Below are 22,915 nucleotides of genomic sequence, written 5' to 3'. Positions count from 1 at the left end.
CCCCCAGATGACATAATATCATCATGACAAATTGGGGTGGCCCCTCTGTCATTTGAAGGTGATAGTCGGCGTAATGTTGCTCCAGGGCGAAAACCCAAAGCTCGATATTCTCGTCTAGCTTACCGTAGTACGTCGGAGGTTGATTCTTGCGGGCCGCTGTTGGCCTCGATGCGAGCGTGTCGATGTGTGCCTTGGTAGCAGCGTATTGGTGCTGCAGCATTGCTTGAAATCCCGCTTGTTGGTGGGTGAGAAGTGAGATGGCTTCTCCAAACAAATGCGCAGTGCTACAACAGGAACCGCAAAATGAACAAGACTTCCAACATCGGACTAGTGTTGGTGCCGATAGTGTGGCCGTTGTATTACCGAGAATGGTTGGGCCTTCTTACAGAGCTACCCCAATAGTCTGGAATTGATTGGGGGGGTGATTGTTTGCCAAACTACAGCTTACAAAACTAAAACTTAAGAAGTATTAGAGAGACGAGAAGAAGCACTTCTTTAGAAATAATACTAAATTACTGGTCTATTCTTATTTTTGACCACCTAAACATCTAGACCATTTGGGACAACGAGGCCAAAGACCATCTAAATGACCTGGACGAAGGCTAAAATAGAGGTCGTCGCCCCCTGCTCATCATCGGAGCTAGCTTGATGCTACTCTGTCACTTCATTTTAGTCTTTTGCTTCTAACCCTCAGCTCGGCACACTTGGAAACCATGCAGACGATAGACGCATGGAATATCTACGTATTCATCTTTGGAATCTAAGCTGGACGTCGTTGATATGGGTTGTGTGCTCGGAGATTCGGCCGGACAAATTTCACTCCATTGGAATGGGTCTTACATTTGGCACGTTTTGGATGAATAGTACATTAGTCAACCAGACGCTTCTCTCGGTTTCCTACTCCTCTAAGGCTGGAAACGCCTTCTTTCTTTACAGTGCACTCACGGCTACTTCGCTTGGATTCGTTTACTTCAAGATTCGTTGAGAGCTCCATTTCTTGATGTTGCAGCTAACGACGCTTACTTGACGTAGATTCCAGAAACTACCGGGCTCCCGTTCGAGCAGATTGGAATGCTTTTCTACGCGCAGACGGCCACACTTCCTCTTGTCAACACAGTGTCGATAAACTACTGGAGCTTGGATTTTTAACTTGCAAACTAAATCACTAAACTAATTCGAACGCTAATTTCCCTTCAAATGGAATCGTAAGCGTTGAAAGATAGCGGGCTGTCGACAGCGCAGCAGTAGCTCGAGGAGCTCCAATGCATTCGCAGCATGTTTTTCGACGAGCTAAGGGTCGATGAGGCAGCTTAATCAGCACTTGAGGAGTTTGTCGATATGGACAATAGAACCGGCAAACGCTCACGTCCTGCAAGCCAAATCTACTACATGCTTCACTACATGGTGTTCAGCAGTAGTCCTACTGATGACAAACCACCACGGATCCATATTTTATCTTGTGTTTTGCAGGATCTAGCCTTTGGTCGTGGTCTGCCATCTTTGGCACTCGCGTGTCGTCTACGTCACCCAAAAGCCGACTTAATGCTATTCGAGGTGAATCGAGGAAGAAAATACATCAAATGCAGACAATCTCCAAATACTGGCCTACGACGTCCTGAATTCTTAGTAACATACAGAATGAGCACATATTAGGGCAGACGAAACGGCTAATGCTTGTCATACAAGCTCATAAAGCGGTCCTGGGTGACGAGCCGTTCCTACTGTGACCAAGTTTCCATCAAAACCACTACACGTTCTGATTTGTAGCAAGATGGCGAGATTGTGCTGTAAAATATTGTTTAAAGGCACCGGCTGTCTATTAGTAGTTACATGTAGTAAGTAGAAAGCTATTACTAGCCATTCAGAGCTAATATAATATAGGTATTATAGTATCTCTGCTCTCCAAACTACTAGCCGGTATAGAAGTTCTGTCGTATTTCGGGGGGGGGGTTAATTAGTATAGTACCATTTGCCGAAGCTACTTGTCAATTCCTGCCTGTTGTCCGTGCCGAGCTCGGTGTAATATTATCGCAGATGCTGTGTAATAACTGCTGCTGCTACAGCTGCACCAAGGCGCGGAGAAACACAGTCAATCAGGCTTGATATTTCATGCTGAGAAAAATACATATTTGGCAACCAAACTTGCAACGATAACATGGGATCTCATCGTCACCGTAAATTGTTTGCTATCCTCGGGCTGTTTTATTTGAGAATAAAAATAGCCGAAAGATATTCTAGCCTATCCTTCGAGCGGAATGCGAGAAATTGGTTGGCAGAGCTGATATTCTAGCGAGGTAAGTTATTGTCGAGGTTTCCATAGCTACACGGTCGTTGGGGAAAATGGCAGTCGATTATGGTTTGGTGTTGGCCCTCAGCACGGTCTTGTAGAGACAGCGGGCTGATTCCCTAAAATACTAAATATGTAGTATATATATAACTAAATCTAGGGAGTGGTGTGGTGGGAGCTTTGGTCTTGAGCAGAGAAACCGAAACTGAGTGGTGCTGGAGTCCGCACTACCTTCACGAGATAGGCATACCCAAAACCTTGGCTTGAGCTGCGCTGACTTGTTAACTCCCTCTGCCTCCGAAACCTCTATTCCTGTTACCACAAATGCCAATTTCCACAGCTACACGGTCGTTGGGGAAAATGGCAGTCGATTATGGTTTGGTGTTGGCCCTCAGCACGGTCTTGTAGAGACAACGGGCTGATTTCCAGGGGCAACACCTCTGACTTCACTGGAGGTTGTGTAGTTGCTTGGATCCGCTGATGATCCTAGTCGACAGAGTGGCCACTAATTCCTGGCACAATCTTGTGTACTGTTTGAAAGGATCCGATGCCCAGCGACCGTGAAACTGAATTGTCAAAGTGTCAATGCCTGCGGGATACATGTGCGTGCCCCTCCTGCCCTGAGTGAATGCGCGCTGTACACCCTAGGGTCATTTCCTGTACTTGCCGCCGCTTGTCGGATTGCTTCAGATACTTGGTGACCCGAGACGCACTCAGGAACGCCATCTTCATTAGTGTACACTGCCGCGGGAATATCGGCAGGAAGTGAACGCCTTGCCTTAAGCAGGCACAGAGCACCCAGCACTGGGCACACGAAGGGTGTCCCGAGCGTCGCAGAAACCGTCTTGTAGGGTCTCCTTGTTGGTTCGTCTTTGATCCGGTAAGCCGAATGTACACTGCCGACGCATCCTTCGCCTCAAGAGTTGGCTGATCGCTCGAGTCAAGAACGGTAATGTCGTTAGCCTTCAGAGCAAACCATGCAAACCTGTGGGAGCTCACCGCTGCGATCTCGGAGCGTCTCAGAAGGAAAAATAAAGCCAGACACAGTACCCCCCAAAGAGCTTGGTGAAAGGGCTTCTCCATGTGAAAGGAGTGAAAGCACGTCTCCAGCAACTGGATGGAGACCGGAGCCTTGTTCCTCACCGGCGTGTCGAGGCGACTAATGCCCTTGATAAGCATGCGAACCTGTGGATGGTCAGACGGGAAGTGTAGGCCCGCGGCAGCGAAGAAATGTCGAATACCCGTAAGCGTGGCCGTAATTGTTGTACTGCGCACTGGTAGGCCGGATTCATAGCCTTCGCGAAATCCCAGCAGTGCGAAATCGGTAATGTGCTGAATGGATGCGCATAAGGACATGGGCTCGAGTGTCGGATGAATCCCCCGACGGGAGCACCAGACCAGCCACTTTCTCAGGGCCCTGGCATACTGGCCGAAGGTGGACTCTGCAACGGAGTGCGCTCGGAGATGGAAAGCCATATCCGCTCGTGATCGGCCGACGTCACGTTGGGAGAAACCTGACACCAGTCACGCGTGAGGCAAGAAAATAAGTTAGCAGCTGAGGCGTCGTCAGTACTTCGCGAGCCGGCGTCCGCAGTCGTGTTGTCTGACCCCGGGGTGTGAGACGACGAGAAACGAATATTCCACTTCACCTCCCAAATACCGAGAAGACGGATAAGTGTCTGTGCGCGTGAGTTTGTGGCTACCATTTTGGACTGCCAGCTCACTGCCGACATGTTGTCGATGCGGAAGTGCACATGTACTGGTCGGGATGCTGCCCGCGTGCCGTAGCGGCTCGACCAGGCGGCCCCCCACGTGTGCGCTGCCATAGTTGCCGACAACAATTCCCGATAATTGATGTCGAAACCCACAGATGATCGATCTTTGGTTCTCGAAATCAACGCCCGCTCCTCATTAGAAAACCGGTAGACGAGAACGGTCCTCTCCGCGCGAACGAGAGCACACAACCCAGTGTCGGAGGCGTCCATCTCAACCACGACGTCGGGCTGGGGATGGCGTCCAAAATAAGCCAGTGAAACACCATTCAATACAGGGCGGCCCAGAATATGTAACCACCACAGCAGATCCTGCCGCATTGAATCCGTGACAGATACAGTTTGCCACCGATGGAGGTGGCGCTCCTGTTGGCGGAGGCGCTGAAAGAAGGAACGAGCCGGACGAATGCACGTAGCCACATGACGAAGGCACCCAAGGAGTGAACGGTACTCCGAGCGACCTAGCGTGGATAACTGAAGTGCCGTAGTCACGATACGTTTGGCTTTCGCGATCTTGGTTGCTGGCATTGAAATCAGACCCTGCGAGGTGTCAAAAATAAGGCCCAGCGCCTTTTGACGTTTTCTTCAGCGGGTGAACTTGTCTTCGTTGATGGCACGAGGCCCCAAAACGGTCAGCATAGCGTAGCGAAGGGACTGCCCAGCGTCCTGGTAGCTCGAGCCCACGTCGGCTGCGACATTAATATGGTCGTCCACCCAGCAGTAGTTGAAGAAACCCGTTGGGTTGTGTGTGTTGGTAGTATGACCGTGGACGTGTGCGATAGCCCCACCGACCACACCGTAGTCACCGGGGGATCCTGACCAGCCGAAAGCTGCCGACATGTCGATTACGAGCGCGGTGTCGCGGTCGAGGCACCCGCCAAAAAGGTGGACTGAGTTGCTGTGGATGCCAACGTGTTTGAAAGCCGACGCAACGTCACCAGCTAGGACAGCGATATCAGCGCCCGGGAACTGTACTTCTTGCCGTGTAATCTCCATGGCAATCGCATCGCAGTGAACGAAATCCGGTTGGCACACCGCCGCCTGGTCCGTGAAGTCGTTGATCGAGTGCTCAACAGGGTGTGATAAATCATGGATGACGCGACCGGTGATTGCTCTGTCGCCGTCCCCTTTGTCCACTACTCCGAATGAGCTAATATGAACTTCGGTCCAAATTGAAAGAAAATCGATGTCGACCACAATACAACGCCAGGCATCCTGCTCTTTCCGGATGTTGCGCACGAGCACAGCGTAGCGCTCATCCGCTGTTCCATGGTTGCGAGGCCGACACTGCTGAGGGGGTAGTGGCTGTAATCGCGGTACTTGCGCTCCTGCCTCTGCGATGGCAAGAAGCTGTGGGAGGTGTTCATATCCGGCACAGGTTGCCGATAGTACGTCCGGTATCATGCCTTTGTTCGGTCGGTAGTCATCTTTGGTCTGGCCGCGAAGGAGCTCGGCGAGCTGAGGAAGAGGCATACGCGTGCGTCGTACGAACTCCGACAGCGTTGCCTGTAACCCTTTTTTTAATCCTTCGCTGGAGGACCGGTCCTCGCCGGAGTCGCATGCTGGGAGGGTAAGTCCGACAGCACGCAACGCGCGTTCGATCCGACGGATCCGAATTGACTCCCACAGTTCGAGCCTAGCCAACGCGGCTACTGTCATGCGCCTCGTTGCGGCTTCCGTTGGCGCGGGTCGGAAACAAGGCGCAGGGGGCTTAGAGAACAGTGGAGAGCAGATGTGACACGTTCGACTTGAGGAATTGGTGGCGTCTCCGGCTGTGGTTGACAGTCCGGCAGTCGCCGTGCTGTGGATCGCCTCCAGCGTGTTCTGTACGGTGACGTCCAAGCCGGGGAGCGTTGGTGGCTGAGCGCCATGGGGCTTCAGTGGTTGGGTGCCGTGGGGCGAATTCGGTTGAAATTGTGAGGTACTGATGATGGTATCATGTTGGTAACTGCGCCCATGCTCGACGGGTTCCAGTGACTGCGCTCCACATCCCGCCGGCGGCTGTATGGACGTTGGCGCAAAATATGAAACCACACTGCTGCCGGTGGACTGGGACTCGACGCGGGCGTTCAGCGCTGCCTGCCATTCAGCACCGTGGTAATCAACGGCTCGCACAGCTTCGCAATAATTCCGCCACCACACAGGGGGGACATCAAGCAAGTGCGAAATCGCACGCCCGAGGAACGTGTTCACGTGCTGTAGTGTTAGCGTGACCCGCTCTGGGGTATTATCGTCGCGTTCGGCATTGGCGACAACGAAACGCTTGAGACGGGACGTCATCTGCCGAGCGTATTCGAAAAAGAACGCGTCCCCGACAGAGAGCAGGCCACCGATGGCTGCAAGAAGGCCTTCGTAGCTCGAACATTCGCCAGATGCCGAGGGAAGCGCTGCACTTGCCCCAAAGTCGGATGCAAAGTTGGCATTGGACGAGCCCCGTTGAAGGCGCTCCAACTCTGACTGAGGTCGGAAATGCAGGATGGTGAGGCCGCGACTACCGAGACGGGCACCGTAGAGGGCCGTCAACACAGCAGGCGTTGATTCGAAGCGGACCGCATCGTGCTCACGAAGCCTAAGAACAAAAGACATTGGAGTGGTGTACGCACCTTCAGGAGACGACATGATCTTGTACAGCCGATGAACAGCTAGCTGGTGAGCCTGGGGCGGGTAGTACTCCCCCTTGACCCTTGTGCGCGGCACGGGGAAGCTGGAGCAGCGCAGGTGGCAATCACCAACCGGAATAGCCAGTCAACCTTGCTGTCGAGGGACTCCCCAGCCGGTCGGGAGGAGGCTGAGGGCGGAGCCATCGCTGGTAGTGGCGTCAAGAAACTCGTCAAGCCGGAACGACGCCGTTTGAGGCCGTGGTACATGGCTCTCAGCAGATTGGCGGGCAGTACCACCTGTGATGGACGTCGACGTAGACGGTCTGGCCTGGCGCGACGGTGGAGGTGGCGCGAGACTTTCACTCGTGTACACGATAGACCGTCGTGGCGCTGACGGCGGGCGCCTGGTCGTGGGTATAGCAGAGGATGTGGTGCCTACGGGTGCAGAAGGAACAGCAGCCAGGGTTCCGCTAGTGCTGGCGGTAGCCATTTCGGCCTCCGAGCTGCACGCGGTGGCCAGAGGACGATGCGTTTCGGTCGGTGCCGGTGGTGCAGACTTGCGCTTTGGCTTCTTCGATGGTTCACTCGGTACAAGGCCAGGTGCAGCAGCAAGTGCACGTTTTGCCTTCCTCTTACCGGCAGCACCAGATTTCCGCGTGGCAATGCGTGCACTTAGGCGTTGTGATGGCGAGGCAAGAGGAACGTCATCGTTTCCGTCAACGATGATGACGGTTCCATCAGGAGCTGAGCGCTGGGCTCCCTCGGCCGGAGCTGGAGCCGGGGATGGCGTCGGAAGGCCACCACTGAGGTTGGCAGACAGCATGGCATCCAGCGGTTCGTCTTGAGTCCCACTATCGTCAGGTTACGGTAGTGGCATCGACGATGCGAGGGATGAGCGAGCTCCCGATGAGTCAGCGTCGGGCTGCGTTAAGACAACGCGAGGAGAGTTGGGGGCGGACGAGGCCGCACGAGGAGAGCTTGGGGCGGACGAGGTCATACTGATGACTAGGTCGAAGAACTTGGACGAGCTGTAGCTTTGGTCTTGAGCAGAGAAACCGAAACTGAGTGGTGCTGGAGTCCGCACTACCTTCACGGGATAGGCATACCCAAAACCTTGGCTTGAGCTGCGCTGACTTGTTAACTCCCTCTGCCTCCGAAACCTCTATTCCTGTTACCACAAATGCCAAACTAACCTGATCGGCTTGCAACGGATTTAAAAAAAAATGACGTTTTCTCGAAAAGTGAGCGCCTTTAGAGGCTCAGAAAGCTGACAGAAGCTGAGCCGGCAGGCGATGATGCCGCAACAGATATGATAAAGAGATACGAGTTGATGTCAGATGAGCTGAGCCCGGATTTCTTGCCGCGAGGGTGATATAATACGAGTTTCGTATGGTTAGTGAGATGCCGCATTACAGTGGAATGCATACTGTACGTAAGTGAAGTGGATACGGGGCGGATGTGGACTATAATAGCTCACTACATGTACTGCTGCTGCATCGCCAGCTAATTTCTGCGTGCAGTTTCGATAGCAAACGAATGATAAATTGTTTTTGGTGCGGTGGTATAAGAATCCTTACGATTAAAAACGGCCTCAGAAAGTAGTAGACTACTTCGAAGTACCTTTTTGCTACAGGCGACAACACGCTTAAACAAGAAGCTTCTATTGTCCATACTGTAAGTATCACTTTCGCTCTGAAGCACTGACAGCTAAGAGCTTCGAGCGGTATGCATTGCCTAATCGAGCTACGTCATCTGCTTCGAAGTGTGACGTTTGGAAGATATTTTTTTTACTGAAACGGCACGAATCTTCTTTAGAGTCGTAGATTTCTATCTTCTGATGGGGAGCTACTACATGGAGGACTCACGTCGCTACTCTGGCTATGACGAGTACGCGGGTATTTTCGGTCCCCTTCAAGCTTCTTCGTCATCCTCATTTCGATCTCGAGGTCGCGTCGCTCCACGCCGCCGTGGCTTCTCGGGCTCACGTTATGCTGATACCTTCTCGAAACCACACAAAGGTCGGGGGTCTGCAACGAGAGAATTCAACGACCGCGCAAGGTTTTTAGCAAAGCGCAAGGTGAAGCGAGCTCTCGAACCTCTGGAAGGTGATAGTGATGGCGCCGACGACCTGGAGAATAAGGAGAACGAGCCGACAAGTCCGACACATGGCCTACAACGACAGGTTTGGCTTCCTACTCGTAAATTTGCATTCCGACAGCGCGCTGGGAAATTGGATACCCGCGCCATTGCACGCCTAGATCTGGAAAAAATTGCAGCTTCTACAGATATTGAAACTATCCAGAGACATCTGGAAAATCTAGCCTTTTCAGATGTGACGCTGGATGATGTTCAGCATTATTCGGATGCTTATTTTCTAAAGCTGTTCCAGATCGCACAGGTACGCCTCTTTCGTCTAGAATTTAGACTTTCGTTCTAAAAACTAACTTCTGGATATGAAGCTCACATTGGAGTATCTGATGCACGTTCAAGATTCGCTTGTGGATCACTCGGAGGGACTAGAAAAGCAGTGTGAACAACTCTTGACAGAGTGTCAAGAGCTCGAAACGGAGAATGGACAACACGAAACGGAGATCGCAAGTTTAAAACGCGAGATCCGACAGAAACAACGCACGATGGCAACGTTAGAATTAATGCTGCTCAATGCATCGGCGTCTAGTCGGATGAGTGCCTCTGCGAAGGAAAATGCGTCCAAGGAAGCCAACGCTATCGTTGATGAACTCCTGGCTGACTCCACAGCGACAGAAGAAGGGTCAATAGCAAATGGTAAGCTGAGATTCGTTCGATGATACGAGAGACTCTGATCTGTAATTTCTATTTGGTTATTACAGCAGCGGTGTCTTGTGTGTTGTGTGGAAAGCGGTTTTTATCTGCGGAATATTTGCTCCGTCATCAGCAGAGACGACATCAAGACACAAAGAAGAAGAAGAAAAAAAAGAAGAGCTCTTCTAGCTCTAGTAGCGATAGTGATTCCAAGAAGAAGAAGAAGAAACCAGAGAAACCAGTTCCCTTACCCAAGGAGATTCTTGATGCACTCGAAGAAAAGAACCAGCTAGCCAAGCAACTCATGGCATTACAGGACCAAGTTCGTATTGATCAAGAGACGAGAGAGCGACAACGTCAACAGCTCGAGAACCAGCAACAGCAAATGAACTCGAGAGTCGAATTGTACATGGAAAAACTGCAAACGACTCTAGTCGAGATCGACAAGAAGCAGGAAGATACCAAGCAAGATCTACGTCAATATACTCACGAAGCTATCAATCGCCTTCAACTGGAAGCTGCCAATGCAGAGCTCATGCGTCTTCAGACACAGAAAGCCTCACGCGCTGGACGACTCGAGAACGACGACGACGAGGCGGCAAAATCGGAAGCAAAATGGTCCAAGAAGGTGGAGAAGATGATGGATACATTCTTACGAGCGCAAGCACAAAAGCAGCAGGAAATCGACTCGTTAGAACAAGAGAGCAGCAAATTGTGGGCAAAGTACAACAAGCTTAAGAAGAAGAAGCACCGTCCAGAACCAACGATCCGACTGGAAGATTTAACAGCGCTAGAAGCTGGACGGTTCGGTGTTGATCGAGGAGAAGTGGAGCAGCCACATGCACATACACCAGCTGCGCGACTGGAAGACAAACGCATCCAAACTGACGAAGAAGAAGAAGAAAAACGAGAATCAAAAGTCGAGATGCGCTGCGAAGAGGTCCAAACGGAAGCAGAGCCCAAAGTCGCGGCAGTTGTTGTCCGACGCATTCGAATGGAAGCTAGTACGCGTAGTATTTCGCCACTTCCAGTTAAGAAATCACCTGCTCCAGCGCCCAAGAAAGAGGTCGTTGTCATTCCTCCCGTTTATGAGGAAAAAGAGGCCAAGGCTGTTGATCCACGAGCCAAATTCCAGCAAGCAACGCATGTTATTGGGAAAGTGGCGCTGGGATTCCTGACTCGTCGAGCGCTTCGGAAGACGTCGAATTGGCAGATCACGATCGAAATTTCTTCGCTAGAGACTGCGCTTACAGCTCCTGAACTGGAATTCGTTCGTCAGCACTACGACAGTCGACTACGTGTCCACGTGGAGGAAACAATGACGGCTAGCAATCTACGCGTTACGATCGCTAAAATTCTGTCTGGCAAAGACGAATTTAATACCGAAAATAACGACAGTGAAGACCTCGAAATTACCGCAACCATGACGTACCACCGCGTTCTACTGCACCATAAGCAGAGCGGCGTCGAGTTATCCGGTGACATGCTGATCCACAAGCTTCAGAACCTTATCGAAGTGGAAATTATTCCTTATCACGAAGTTGCAGCAATGCAGGTTGGACAGGTGATTGAAACTCATGCAAGTGTTTCAAACCGCATCGAGGATATCAAGCGTGCGTCGATGGAATTATCTGCGTCTGAGCTGTCAAATTTACAATACGAAAGCGACACTCGTCGTAAAGATGCTACTCTTGCTCGTGTTGTACGTCTACAAGCTCTCGTTCGTGGATTTCTAGCTAAAAAGAATGTAGAACTTTTAAAAATCGATCGACTAGTGGACGCACGACTGGTGAAGATGAGGAGCACAAAGTCTACTGAAAATTTTACGCTCGAGCCTTCTTGGATGAGTCGCGATCCTGTGTTGGCTACTGAATATGACAAAGCACTGAGAAGGTTGGAGCAAATATTACGAGAGAAACTACACAGAGAAGACGCTAGTGACGATGATCTAACACTCCTGTCAGAAGCAGAGTTTAAAACACACAGCGCTAATTTATTATCAGAGAAAATGGGTCTCTCGAGTGTCGCACAGCGTCGAATTCTACTGGTTACCGAGCGGTTACCGCCAGTGGCGATAGTCGAGTATAGTCGACGACAAGTAGAAGGGAAACATGGAACGAAAACGCGAACTGCGGGTGCTGCTAGAATCCACAGATCGGTGCAAGTGGAGGTCGTGAGGAAGAGACTGAAGCGACTCGTTGCTGACGTTAGTGCTCAAAAATCAAAACTTGATAGCACGACGGATATTAACACGCCAGAGTACTCGGCAACTACCAAGCTGCTGTTGACCTCATGGCTTTCCCCGGCACGAGAGAGTCAACCAGCGACTGACAAGTCTCTAGGCAGCTTCGACCCAAATGAGATCGATCAGCTGGCCAACGCGTACGAAGAAGGCACGTCGCCGATCGACATCCAGAGAGCCGAAGAGAAAGAGCTCGAGCCTCCAGCTACCGAGGAGAAACTGCAGATGCCGCTGCCATTAACTCCGAGAATGGGGCCAGACGACGTTGAAGCTGTGAGTGAAGAGAAACCAACTCCGTATACTGACGTTGCAGAGCCTGGTCGCTCGCCTAGACCCCACTCAGGGGTTCACGTAATTTCTCCATTCTCTAAGACGCCCTTGATATCGCGACGAGCGGCGGCGAGAAGAGGAACAGGGTCCGACAACGCAAGGTAATACTGTAGTACTACGTAGTAAACCCAGCTGCACATAACAATGTACTTAATAGGTTAGTAGAAGTTGAAACGAGCGTTTTTTTTTTTAACTTTTGATACAAAGTGAAAAAGTGAGCTAACACAGAGTGAAGGTCACTAGCGACCTTATCCCTCTCTTAGTAAGAGTCTTACTGGTGGTTCTTCGCCCGGCGCTCGCGCACAGCAGCAGCCAGGTCGCGCAGCACCTCGACAGTCGTCTCCCAGCCCATGCAGGCGTCCGTCACACTCTTGCCGTACACGAGCGGCTGGCCGGGCGTCAGAGGCTGGTTGCCCTCCTCAATGTTGGACTCGAGCATCACGCCGACAATACGGTCGTCACCTGCACGCAGCTGGTTGCCGATGTTGGCCGCCACCTTGACCTGGTTCTTGTGCTTCTTCTGCGAGTTGCCGTGCGAGCAGTCAATCATGACGTTGTCCACCAGGTTCGACTTGAGCATGCGCGCAGACGCGTCATCCACGTGCTCCTTCTCGAAGTTGGGGCCGGATTTGCCGCCACGGAGGATCAAGTGGCACGTGTCGTTGCCCGAAGTGTTGACAATAGCCGCCAGACCCTGCGAACTGACACTCAGGAAGCAGTGCGAGTGCTTGGCAGCCACGACGGCGTCCACGGCGAGTTGCAAGTCGCCGCCCGTGCCGTTCTTGAAGCCAATAGGCATAGATAGACCCGAGCAGAGCTCCCGGTGCAGCTGGCACTCGGTCGTACGGGCACCAATTGCACCCCAACTGACCAGGTCCGAGATGAATTGAGGCGACATGGTGTCCAGGAACTCGCAGCCAGCCTGGTGTTATATAACAATGTCAGTTAAATGCTCTCGTTTGCCTCAAACCCGCAACTACGCACCGGCAGACCGAGCTCGTTGATAGCAGCCAGAAGCTCACGGGCGACGCGCAGACCCTTGTTGATATTGAATGATCCGTCGAGGTCCGGGTCGTTGATCAGACCCTTCCAGCCGACAGTAGTGCGGGGCTTCTCAAAGTACACGCGCATGACGATGAGCAGGTCCTTGTTCAGCTCCTTCTTAAGCTCCAGCAGACGCTTGGCTGCACCACCGGAATGTCAGAATCCCACTGTCGTCATATAGTAAATAGCTACAGTGACTCACCGTAGTCCATGGCGGCGTCGGTGTCGTGGATGGAGCACGGGCCCACTACAACCACGAGACGGTCATCCAGACGACGCAGGATGTTGGCTAGACCCTGACGACCACGGTTAATCTGTCGCAAATAGGTTAAGTCAGTCACAAAGACGTTTACATGGCATATTGCAGCTTTAAAATAGCTTACGGTCTGCACGATCTTGGTCGTGAGCGGGATCTCCTCGAGTAGGATGGCGGGAGGGATAAGCGGTCGAATGCCGGAGATACGCACATCCATAATGGCCTTCTTGTCCGTGATCTTTACGTCTTCACTGGCAGTGCCGCTTGGGATACGAAGGCGGCGGCGACGCTCCTGTTCATACGTGTGGTCATGCTTGTTGCGCTTCTGCGAAGTGGAGCTCTCCATCTCCTGCTGCGGGATCTGACGGCCCAGCATGAAGCCCACAATCCCCACGCTGCCCGCCGTGATGAGCGTCATAGTGGCGGCCAACAGGCCCAGGCCTAGCGTCAAAGAGGTCGACATGTTGCCGTCGTGTCCGGTCATTGCTGCTTGGGGTCAAAAGCTCCAAAATGCAAATGACCACCTTTTCGATCTAGTGGCCCAGAATGGCTTTTGCTAATCGGCTTTTAAAACATACAAACTTCAAGCTAACTCCCGACCGCAAGGAGATTTTTCTTCTGGTTTTACGGAGCTGAGTAAAAACCATGGTTTTAGCATCTCAAACTTGTGTTTACCTTGAGCATGTTTGGATGCCAGCAATACCTCCTCAACTGTGACTGCATTTCGCTATGGTAAAAGTTATGTTGCTATCGCTAGGTGACCACTTCGAACCTCTCGTCCTCACTTATGACGCTGGACGACTCACTCACACGCACGCCGCCCTGTTCGGGCCCATTGTTTTCCATATACACGCGACCGGTACTCACGAAGCCTATGACGTTGAGTAGATCCGCCTGTTCGGCAATAGACTTGTCCAAATCCTTAAACGCAGACAGATCCGACGAACGCGGGGCGCTGCTCGTGTCGCTCATCATACACGAGTTACGTTTGGTCACCTCCAGTGCCTCCTGCGCTCGCTGCGAGATCTCCCGTAACCGGGTTGCCATGTCGTTATCGCGGGCTTCTTGTGACCCGCGACGGTCTGCGTACTTGTAGCTACTGTAGCTACTAAAGCTGCTGCAACTCTCTCGACTAGGTTCCTGCGGGTCGTACTCGTCCGTCTCCAGTGGAACACCGTATTCGCGGTTGTCGAAGCCGTCGTAGGACTCCATCGGGTCCGTTTCCAGTCGAGAACGTCGCTTCTCCCGTTGCGTACGGATGGACAGCGGACTGATGGGCACCTCGCCGGCACTGGACATGTGGATCGTTGTCCCTACATACAGTGGGTGACAGTCCGAACGCTTGTTCCTGGGGCCTCCGCTTGAGTTGCCAGCGAGCTTTGGTAATGAACTGGTGCTCGTACGGCTACTCTGGTTGGACGCTTTACCAACGTTAGAAGGACGAGGACCTTCGCTTACCAAAGACGGGTGCGGATTGCTGTCGAACACAAGGAACGACGGGTTTGCACGCTCGGGTCCTCCCTCTGTCTGGTTGTTCATATCACGACGAGCAGCAGTCACACACGTTCGGCAGAACAACACGAACTCCGGACGACTGGACGTCGGTGTCGGCACGTCGAAGCTGCCACTGTTGAAAGCTTTCGCTCGACTTGATACTTCGCAGTCCTTGCACATATTCTCACCACAAGCGCTACATTGAGAACGTGGTCGAACAAGAGAAAATTTCTTATTGCAAACGTTGCAATATTTGCGCTCACTATTGGCAACCACAACAGAAAATTAGCATTTTTTATGACGTCAACAAAAATTGCCAGTTGCTTTACGTACCCGGCGATCATGCGTTGGAACTTGTGGCCTTCCACTTGTTGAGCCATATACTTGGCTTCCTCCACCTTGTTGAGGTTGGTAACGACAGACGTAAAGGTCTCGTGAATAAAGTTTACAAGTTTACTGGACGAGTGGCCACTCAAGCCCATCGATCCTTGCCACAACACGTTGGCTGAACGAGAGTCTGCGTTCTCCTTAAATAACAACACGGCCGACATTTTGCCACGCAAGAGGCCAAGCGAGTTTTCCAACGACGCGCACTCCTCGAGATCGACGGATTGGGTGACCAAGTAGCCGATCTTGGCCTTGTTACTATCGACTACTGTACCCATACTCCTGAGGTAGCAGAGATCTCGGTTCTTAGCGAGCAATCCAGGCGAGCGACTTGCCATCCAGTTGAGACCGAGATAATGATGCGGTTTGTCGTCAGTCTTGGTCTCCAGCGCGTTGAGAACGACGGCGTCCAGTGCGTTCTCAACCAGGAACGTTGAGTTGCTGCGAAAGTCCATGGTGTTGTCCGAGTAGAGAGCGTTGAGGCAGTGCTCGACCGACATTTGCACCTTGCCCATGCATCGGAACTCGAGTTGTCGATGGCCACTGCGGTCACGGGCGTCGCGTCGTCGGCAGTACGTGCGGATGCCCGTGTCTCGGAAGTGGCGCTGTGAATTGGAGAGTTTCCAGCCGTTGGTGCCATCCTCGTAGCTCATGGCCCATTTGGCCTTCTGTGTAGCCTCCGAGGATAATTGGTCGGCCTGTTCCTTGAGGAACGTGTGCTGTTCGGGCGAGCATGACACAGTGGGGAAGAAGTCCGCGGCCAGCGGGAAGCGCGAGTGGTTGCTGGATGACACCCGCTCCAGCATCGATGGCCGCACACTTTGATCGCGCGAGTGGTCCATATTTGGAGCAATCGCCTCGCTTTCAAGCAGAGACCTACTCGACGAATTGAGCAATGCTGGCAGGCGGCAAAAGTGGCCGATTGTCGTTTGGTCGCATGTGGTGTCTGAACTCTACACAAAATTTACCCTTTGGACGGTCCAATGGACCGTTGAGTGAAAATGGTCTCGTTTACAGGGGCAGTACAGGTGGCAATTTTGGGCCATTTGAAGCGCTTCCTGACTCAAAAATCTTGAGGTGACTTGCAGCTGTTGCTTATCGGTTGCTGCACCACGTAGCTGACAGCAACAGATACCGGTAACTGTCATACTTAGTACTGGTACATGCTTGACGCGCGAATTGCTGAGAAGCTCAAGTTCTTGGCGAGCATAGCAGAATTTGAGCTCTGTGTGTCCATTTCAACTTCTTTGTGTACATGTGCACTCGGCGAGAAACATGCAACAAAATGTATTGAGTGTTTGGATTTTCTACGGACATGGGGGGAAAATCGAGCGTGCTGTTGTCCATGTTGCAACTTGCAAGCTGCCTTTGTAATGCAAAACGGGGCAGTGATCATCTGCCGCTCCGAAAGCAAGTGGCATTGCAGCCAAAAGACGGCTGGGCCAGAACCACACGACGCCTTTTCGCAACCAGCGGCGCCCTTCGCTTCGAAGTGAGGAAATGCCTTCTGCGATCCAATTGTACGGCGAGGAGCGGACAGCCCCCACATCGCGCCGATATCTTCAGATAATGGAGCTCGATGGGTCTGAAAAGACGAGGAAAGGGGGCGGACGATGAGGCCGGCGCGAGGATATTGCGGTCGGTGGCTGGGAGGTGATCTCACAACGCAATCGTAAACACGTTTGCAATCTGGCAGCAAGTGGGTAGGTTGAAGAATCGCGAGATGGCTTGCAATTTGCAAGTCGAGCTGTTGTGCCGTTCGCATGGTCGTGTAAATAGTAGCGAACTAAAATGTCCTTCACCTCATGGCAACTATCGCCTACGGTAAGTTTATCGACATCCTTCAAATGACATGTAAAGAAGTGGTTATTTCGATGCTCGACATGTTAATGTTGATTTTGAAGCTGTCTGACCGAAGAAGAAAGTGTATTAACGTGTTATGCAGATGCAGATCGGACCTGGTCCGTCGGAAGCATTGAAAACCGTTCTGGTGCTAGGCGATGGGCTAGTACCGTGTCCTTGGCGCTAAGTGCCATCTCTGGAACGTGATGATCGGACAAGAATACGCCTCGCTTGGCTGCTGCAATCTGCTTGTCCACTTCAGCAAAGAACGAGAGCGGGGTAAGACCCAAATGAGTTTCCCCGTAGTGTCGTGGCCCGCGGTCTGATGGGCTGCTGCCTTTAATCACATCAGTAGCCCACATTTCAGCAAGCCGATGCAACGTCGCAGTCTTCACGTGCTTGTACACGATAGCCTGGCCAATGTTTGCTAGAATTGGGGACAAAAGAGTTGCTTTGGCACTTGAATCCGTCACCAGGCTGCAATGAGGACAAGCCATTAAAGGCGGCTCTGGAGTTCTACTTGCAGCTGAAGCCACCGGTTCTGTCCTGACACGACGGCCTTGTGCTCGTCGACACGCTTGGCACATTGTCTTCGAGAAGGGGACGTCACACCCAGCAGACACAACCACGCAAACAAGCACCTTACGTTCGGCTATTCGCTTCGTTCGCTCCTTGGGACCGACAAATCGGTCAATAGCGCGCACTTCGCTGTCGGTGAGCTGTTACGTTATCGACATGTTAGTAAGGACGTATGGACGAAGCAGTATACGTCGCTATCTTACCGAGTCACTGAGCATGATGAGTTCGTAGGTAGGACCGCTGGCTCCTAAAGCGCCTGTGGCAGGCTGGCGAGTAAAGTTGGATATCGCCTGTTCACTACTATTGGCTAGGTCCCACTGGAAACCCTCACGACGTAGAACACTTTCCACCGCTAGTTGCTGCTTCGCAAATTTCTCCACTAGCAAAACACGCGGCAAATGGTCCATTTGCCCCGACAAATTTGCGTTTTTCGTCGGTGGAGCTACACGAATCGCTAGCCCTCCAAGACTTGAAACGTGTACGAGTCGCGAGTCGTAGAACCTGTCCGCAAACATCTCATTGAATAGTCCGTTGCTATGAGTGAATAGCGCAGCGTGCGTACATGAGGAATGTGGGCACGGCACGAACTCGATAGCGGTCAGCCAGTGCTGGAGATTCAGCGAGGTCGCATTTAACCAAGCGACAATTGCTTCTTTATACCGTTAGTTAGCAAAAAGCATTTCTAGATAGTGCAAATACCCACTTTGATATCGTTGCAGGGTTCTGGTTTCGCTCGGAGAGAATCAATTGGATCTGCTCGAGTTTTGCTTCCACAGCACGCGACTGACGGTCATCAGCACGTAGACAAGCTACCACGACCAATTCATCGCTGGCGCAATGTTCGCGAAGGAATGGATCGAGTTTCGAGCCCGAAATTGTGGCCAAGCGCTCGCCTACTGACTTTGTGCTATTACCTCCAGCAACTCGCAACTCTTGCGAGTAGCGCCCGCTTGCATTCGTCAAAGATCCCGTTCGTGGGAGGCCTGGGTTTTCCTGAGCAATCATTCTATGAATCTCCACTGACCCGCGCCATTTTCCATTGGACTCGTTCTTGAGACGTTTTAGTGACTCGGACGCATCGTTTGCTTGCACCACCGACCCGAGCAGTGTTGGTATTTGGCCCACCTCGTAGCCTGTTGCAGGCAAGATTGGGATTTCGCGGAGACTCTGTAGATACGCCTTCTCTCTCCAGTTCCCGTCTGGTGCCGGTGTGACGCGACATCCTTCATACCCGTCAAACTTGGTTTCCAGTGTTGAAACAATTTGCTTAATTTGATCATGTGCAACATCTTTGCTTCTGGGTTTTGACTTGCTCCTCTTCTCCAGTGACTCGAGCTCTATTCGTTTCTGTCGTTGCTGCAACGTTGGCACTTCTTGATCGATCAGCAGTTTGCCACGATGAGGCCCTTCTGTCACGCGACGAGCGTGGTCGAAGTATGAGTCTGTACGTCGAAGACGTTCACCACAAGCGAAATCCACAAGAGTTCCATGACATGGAGCAAACTTTATGGAAATCGAGTTACGGTCTCGATAAGTGAACGCCAAGCTGGCATTCAAGTTGATAGCAACCGGTTCTGACGGTGGCGAGCCAGCTCTCTGAGCCTTGCGATCCCAGCGCCAGGTCTATGATAACTCATGTAAATTTGGCGTGGGCTGGAATGATATTCAGGCGGGTTATCATACGCTACCTTGAGGATGACATCCTTGCCGTCCAAGATGATACCACATTCTTTGGTCAGAATCATCTTCTTGCCACCAGGTTTTCCGGCAGATCCCACCTTTGGCAATGAAATATTGAGAAAATCTAGTAACATTTTGGACAATCAAGGGTACTCACGGCGTGCTCATCGAGAGTTGCCAATAGTGTGCGCTTTTTGTTGTCCTCGTAAAACTGGAAGCTGCGCTGGTAGTGGTTGATTTTGTTCGCACAAGCTGCCACTCGCCCCGACGCATAACTAACCATAGGAAAAAGATGTCAACCAACGAGCAGCTGTAAAGAGCTCTCAGTACGCACTAGCAAAAACCGCAGCCAAGGTCGTCCAGCTGAATTGCCACCTCTCCAGTTGGGTAGCTTTGAGTTACCGGTATTGCTAAGCTCGGAGATCCCATTTGATTGTGTGGCCGTGTTGGAATGTCGTCGAGTGCCATCGGCAACAAAAGGTGTTGTCAATAGGCTAGTATAACAAAACTGCGCTCACTATATTTACCCGTTTTTCAGACTTGCTATTATTAATATAATCCTGCAAGAGTTTATTCGCAAGATAGAGATGGATTTAGAAACACGAACACGGCAAATTAATATGTTTCCAGGGTTTAGGATTTGGTAGATTGACTCATGGCATGACGAACTCCATCGACTAGATTTGTAACGGGGTACGTAGCCCTAAGTGTACCCTGGTTACATGAAGTGTGACACTTCACACTTCAGGGTCATACTCCGGGATATTTGGTACAAGGTACCAGGGTCGCTCAAAGCCAACCATTGGTTAAATGACATTGCATTTCTATAGGTAACTAATAGTTTCTATTAAACCCAAACTTAACCTACCTATAAGTATACTCAGTTTACAATCTACCTTATTTAGGTCACTTCGCTCTCTTTAAATTAAAAAGGGGACCTGTGAACTGCCGTTCACTGAGAGTTTGTATACTCTCGGAAGATAACTTCCTCTAGCGCAAGGTGCTGTGTGACCCCGTCACACTTGGTAGCACTTGTAGTCAATCCACGCCACCGCGGGTAGACTACCTGAACCTCTCCGAAGCTCGTTGCCATGGATAGGAACGACTTCTCCCATTTGAACGACTCTCAGTTCGAGTCGGTTCGGAAGATGGCAGGCATCTTCGGGATGGAGGCCCTGCAGAGCCTGGTGGTGTCAACACCGGCTGAGCAGCTCGAGCGCGTCAATGCATTTGACGCGTACGAGCAGGGCCTCATTGCGCATGTGCGGGAGAACCTGCAGGCTCCGGCGGCGGAAGCACATCCGCCTCACCCGAAGCCAATACGGCTGAAGGCTAAGCCGTATGAAGGGAAGGAAGGCGATAACCTTCACTTCTGGGTCCGAGAAGTAGAGCTCGCGATGGACGCGGCTCTGATCTCGACCGAGCAACTGCGTGTTGCTTTTGCACTCTCCAACCTTAGCGGTCGTGCTAAGAGTTGGGTGTACACTCGGGAAGCAACATGCCCTGAATGTTTCACATCCTGGGCTCAGCTGTGCGAACAGCTCCGAGCCGCGTTCCTCCCGGCGAACTACGAGTACCGCCAGCGTTTGCGCTTCCTCGCGTGTAAACAAGGAAGGCGCGAGCTGCACGAGTATGTGCAAGAGATACGGGAGCTCACGGCGTCCCTAGTGGGAAACCCACTCAACGAACACATCAAGATAACTGTGTTCATGGACGGCCTTCGAGTGGGCCCCGCACGCACTCAGCTGTTCCGGGTGCAGTCAAGCACCCTTGAAGAGGCGATTCAAGTGGCTCTTCAAGAAGAGTACAGCCATCGCCAGGCGCGTACGCCGGCCTCAGCGTGGCCTGGGAGTTTCTTGTCGGCTCCCGGTCAAACAAGCCCCAACGGACCAGTTCCCATGGAACTCGGGTCCGCCGAACAGCGCGACATCCGCTGCTTCGGCTGTGGGAAGATGGGCCACTTCATGCGTGACTGCCCCGCGGAAAGACTCCGCAGACGGTCCTTCCCCAAGTTCGTCCTCAAGGGTCGCTGGCAAAAGCCAGGATCCCGGGGACAGGGGAACGCAGGGAACCAGTAGGGGCGGGGCGCCCTACTGGGGAAGAACTAAGTCTTCGTGATGGGTGCGCGGGTGGCGCGTACCACGGGGACTTAGCCCCTGAGAGTCTTCGCACTCTCGAATCGGCGAAGAGCAGCGGCGGGTTGCTCGTAGTACACAGATGTGTACGGGGATACGATCATCCCTTTAGAATCTTGATTGACTCTGGGGCGTCGAAGAATTTCGCACGCCGCCAGACGGTTGCTCGTAACAGCAACAAGTTGTCCGATGCTTTGAGAGAAAGCAAGGGCAACGGGACGGTGTCAGTGCGACTGGCCGACGGGAAGGTCGTCACTGTCCCCAACGTCCAAGTGGATCTGGCCGTCAAGTTTGAAGACTTTGACAGCCTCGAACAGTTCACTGTTCTCGATATGGATCCATATGATATGATCCTGGGCATGCCCTGGCTTGAGAAGCACGAGCCCTGGATCGACTGGCGAGGCAAGGCAATCGGTGCCAGCCGCCCTGCGCAGTCCGACAGAGCATTGGTGAGTCATGTTCTCACCTCTGTCAGGACCCGGGGCGCCTGCGAGGGCTGCCAGGGTACCAAAGCATCCGGCAGATGCTTGGGAGTCGTCGACGTATATGACGACTCCGAGGATGTTTTGATGGTGGCCGCGCCCAGAAGAGGCGCCGGCCAAGTGGGTAACTTAGGTCCACAGGCGGGTAACCTAGTTCCGCAGACAGCTGCAGCTGTCATGAACACTGAGAATAGCGTGTTCAGAGTGGGTAACAGAGTTCCACTCACGGTCGCCCAGACCATAACTGAAGAGGAAGACGTCGGATACGCTTCCTGTGTGGGTAACACAGTGCCACACGCGGTCTCCCAGATCTTAACAGAAGAGGAAGGCGTTGAACACGCTTCCTGTGTGTATACAACAGTACCACACGAGGACACGAGTGCCTCGGATGTCGTAGCGACGACATCCCTAGACGTGGGCAGCAAAGCTCCCCGTCACAGACGCCGTCGGCAAAGACGCCGCCGCCGCCTCAAGTCGGATCCGAACTTCGTTCCGATCGACGTCGCTTCAAGCGACTCGGAGTCCAGGGCCCGGGCTCCTTCGACAAGGCCGGTGGAAGAGTGTTACCACATCTTCGATGGCGAGACAGGTTTACCCGTCAAGGCATCTGGTGTCCACTTGGAACCGTTGCCAGAGGTTGCAGAGATACTGCACCTCGAGGAAATGACGGCTGAGTCTTTCCTGACCAACCTCAAGGCTGGAGAGATTGCTGAGATGGTACTCATGAGACCTGAGACCACTCAAGAGGAGCTGAACTCCTCTTCTGTCTTGGACGAGAACGTCCTGGAAGACATGAACAAGCAGCGTCAGGCGCGCTTGGGTTCTGAGATTCTTAAGAACCCCAAGGATCCGGTGTATCCTTTGGTGACGGAGTACGCGGACGTGGTGAACAAACACCCACCGACCCAGCTCCCACCGGATCGAGGCGTACGGCACGAGATTGATCTCGTGCCCGGCACAAAGTATTGTGTCACGAGGCAATGGCCTCTCCCGCGCGAACAGTG

The 22,915-nt window shown here is 52.4% G+C and overlaps 5 protein-coding genes across 5 annotated transcripts; 1 reads left to right on the top strand and 4 right to left on the bottom strand.

The window, feature by feature from the left end:
• Nucleotides 1–7,989: 7,989 nt before the first annotated feature.
• PITG_19097 (uncharacterized protein) lies at nt 7,990–11,963 on the top strand (the record flags this gene model as incomplete). Its single annotated transcript, XM_002997368.1, has 6 exons — nt 7,990–8,027; nt 8,475–9,057; nt 9,119–9,443; nt 9,509–11,053; nt 11,444–11,822; nt 11,954–11,963. 6 exons carry the CDS (start codon nt 7,990–7,992, stop codon nt 11,961–11,963), a joined length of 2,880 nt encoding a protein of 959 aa, XP_002997414.1.
• Nucleotides 11,964–12,283: 320 nt separating this feature from the next.
• Nucleotides 12,284–13,796, bottom strand: PITG_19096 (phospho-2-dehydro-3-deoxyheptonate aldolase; the record flags this gene model as incomplete). The annotated part of the gene is made up of 4 exons (XM_002997367.1): nt 12,284–12,934; nt 12,997–13,196; nt 13,259–13,370; nt 13,440–13,796. The coding sequence occupies 4 exons, from the start codon at nt 13,794–13,796 to the stop codon at nt 12,284–12,286; spliced, it is 1,320 nt and encodes a 439-aa protein (XP_002997413.1).
• A 216-nt stretch (nt 13,797–14,012) lies between these two features.
• On the bottom strand, nt 14,013–16,060 carry PITG_19095 (uncharacterized protein; the record flags this gene model as incomplete). The annotated part of the gene is made up of 3 exons (XM_002997366.1): nt 14,013–14,760; nt 14,821–15,068; nt 15,140–16,060. 3 exons carry the CDS (start codon nt 16,033–16,035, stop codon nt 14,066–14,068), a joined length of 1,839 nt encoding a protein of 612 aa, XP_002997412.1.
• Nucleotides 16,061–17,102: 1,042 nt separating this feature from the next.
• On the bottom strand, nt 17,103–18,129 carry PITG_19094 (uncharacterized protein; the record flags this gene model as incomplete). The annotated part of the gene is made up of 2 exons (XM_002997365.1): nt 17,103–17,754; nt 17,818–18,129. The coding sequence occupies 2 exons, from the start codon at nt 18,127–18,129 to the stop codon at nt 17,131–17,133; spliced, it is 936 nt and encodes a 311-aa protein (XP_002997411.1).
• Nucleotides 18,130–18,148: 19 nt separating this feature from the next.
• On the bottom strand, nt 18,149–19,567 carry PITG_19093 (uncharacterized protein; the record flags this gene model as incomplete). The annotated part of the gene is made up of 5 exons (XM_002997364.1): nt 18,149–18,266; nt 18,318–19,237; nt 19,303–19,392; nt 19,452–19,512; nt 19,554–19,567. 5 exons carry the CDS (start codon nt 19,565–19,567, stop codon nt 18,149–18,151), a joined length of 1,203 nt encoding a protein of 400 aa, XP_002997410.1.
• Between the last annotated feature and the right edge of the window lie 3,348 nt (nt 19,568–22,915).

This window comes from Phytophthora infestans, genomic scaffold, assembly GCF_000142945.1.
Source record: "Phytophthora infestans T30-4 supercont1.75 genomic scaffold, whole genome shotgun sequence".
Classification (NCBI taxonomy): domain Eukaryota; phylum Oomycota; class Peronosporomycetes; order Peronosporales; family Peronosporaceae; genus Phytophthora; species Phytophthora infestans.
The sequence above is the reverse complement of the archived record's forward strand: the minus strand, read 5'-3'. Positions and strand labels throughout refer to the sequence as shown.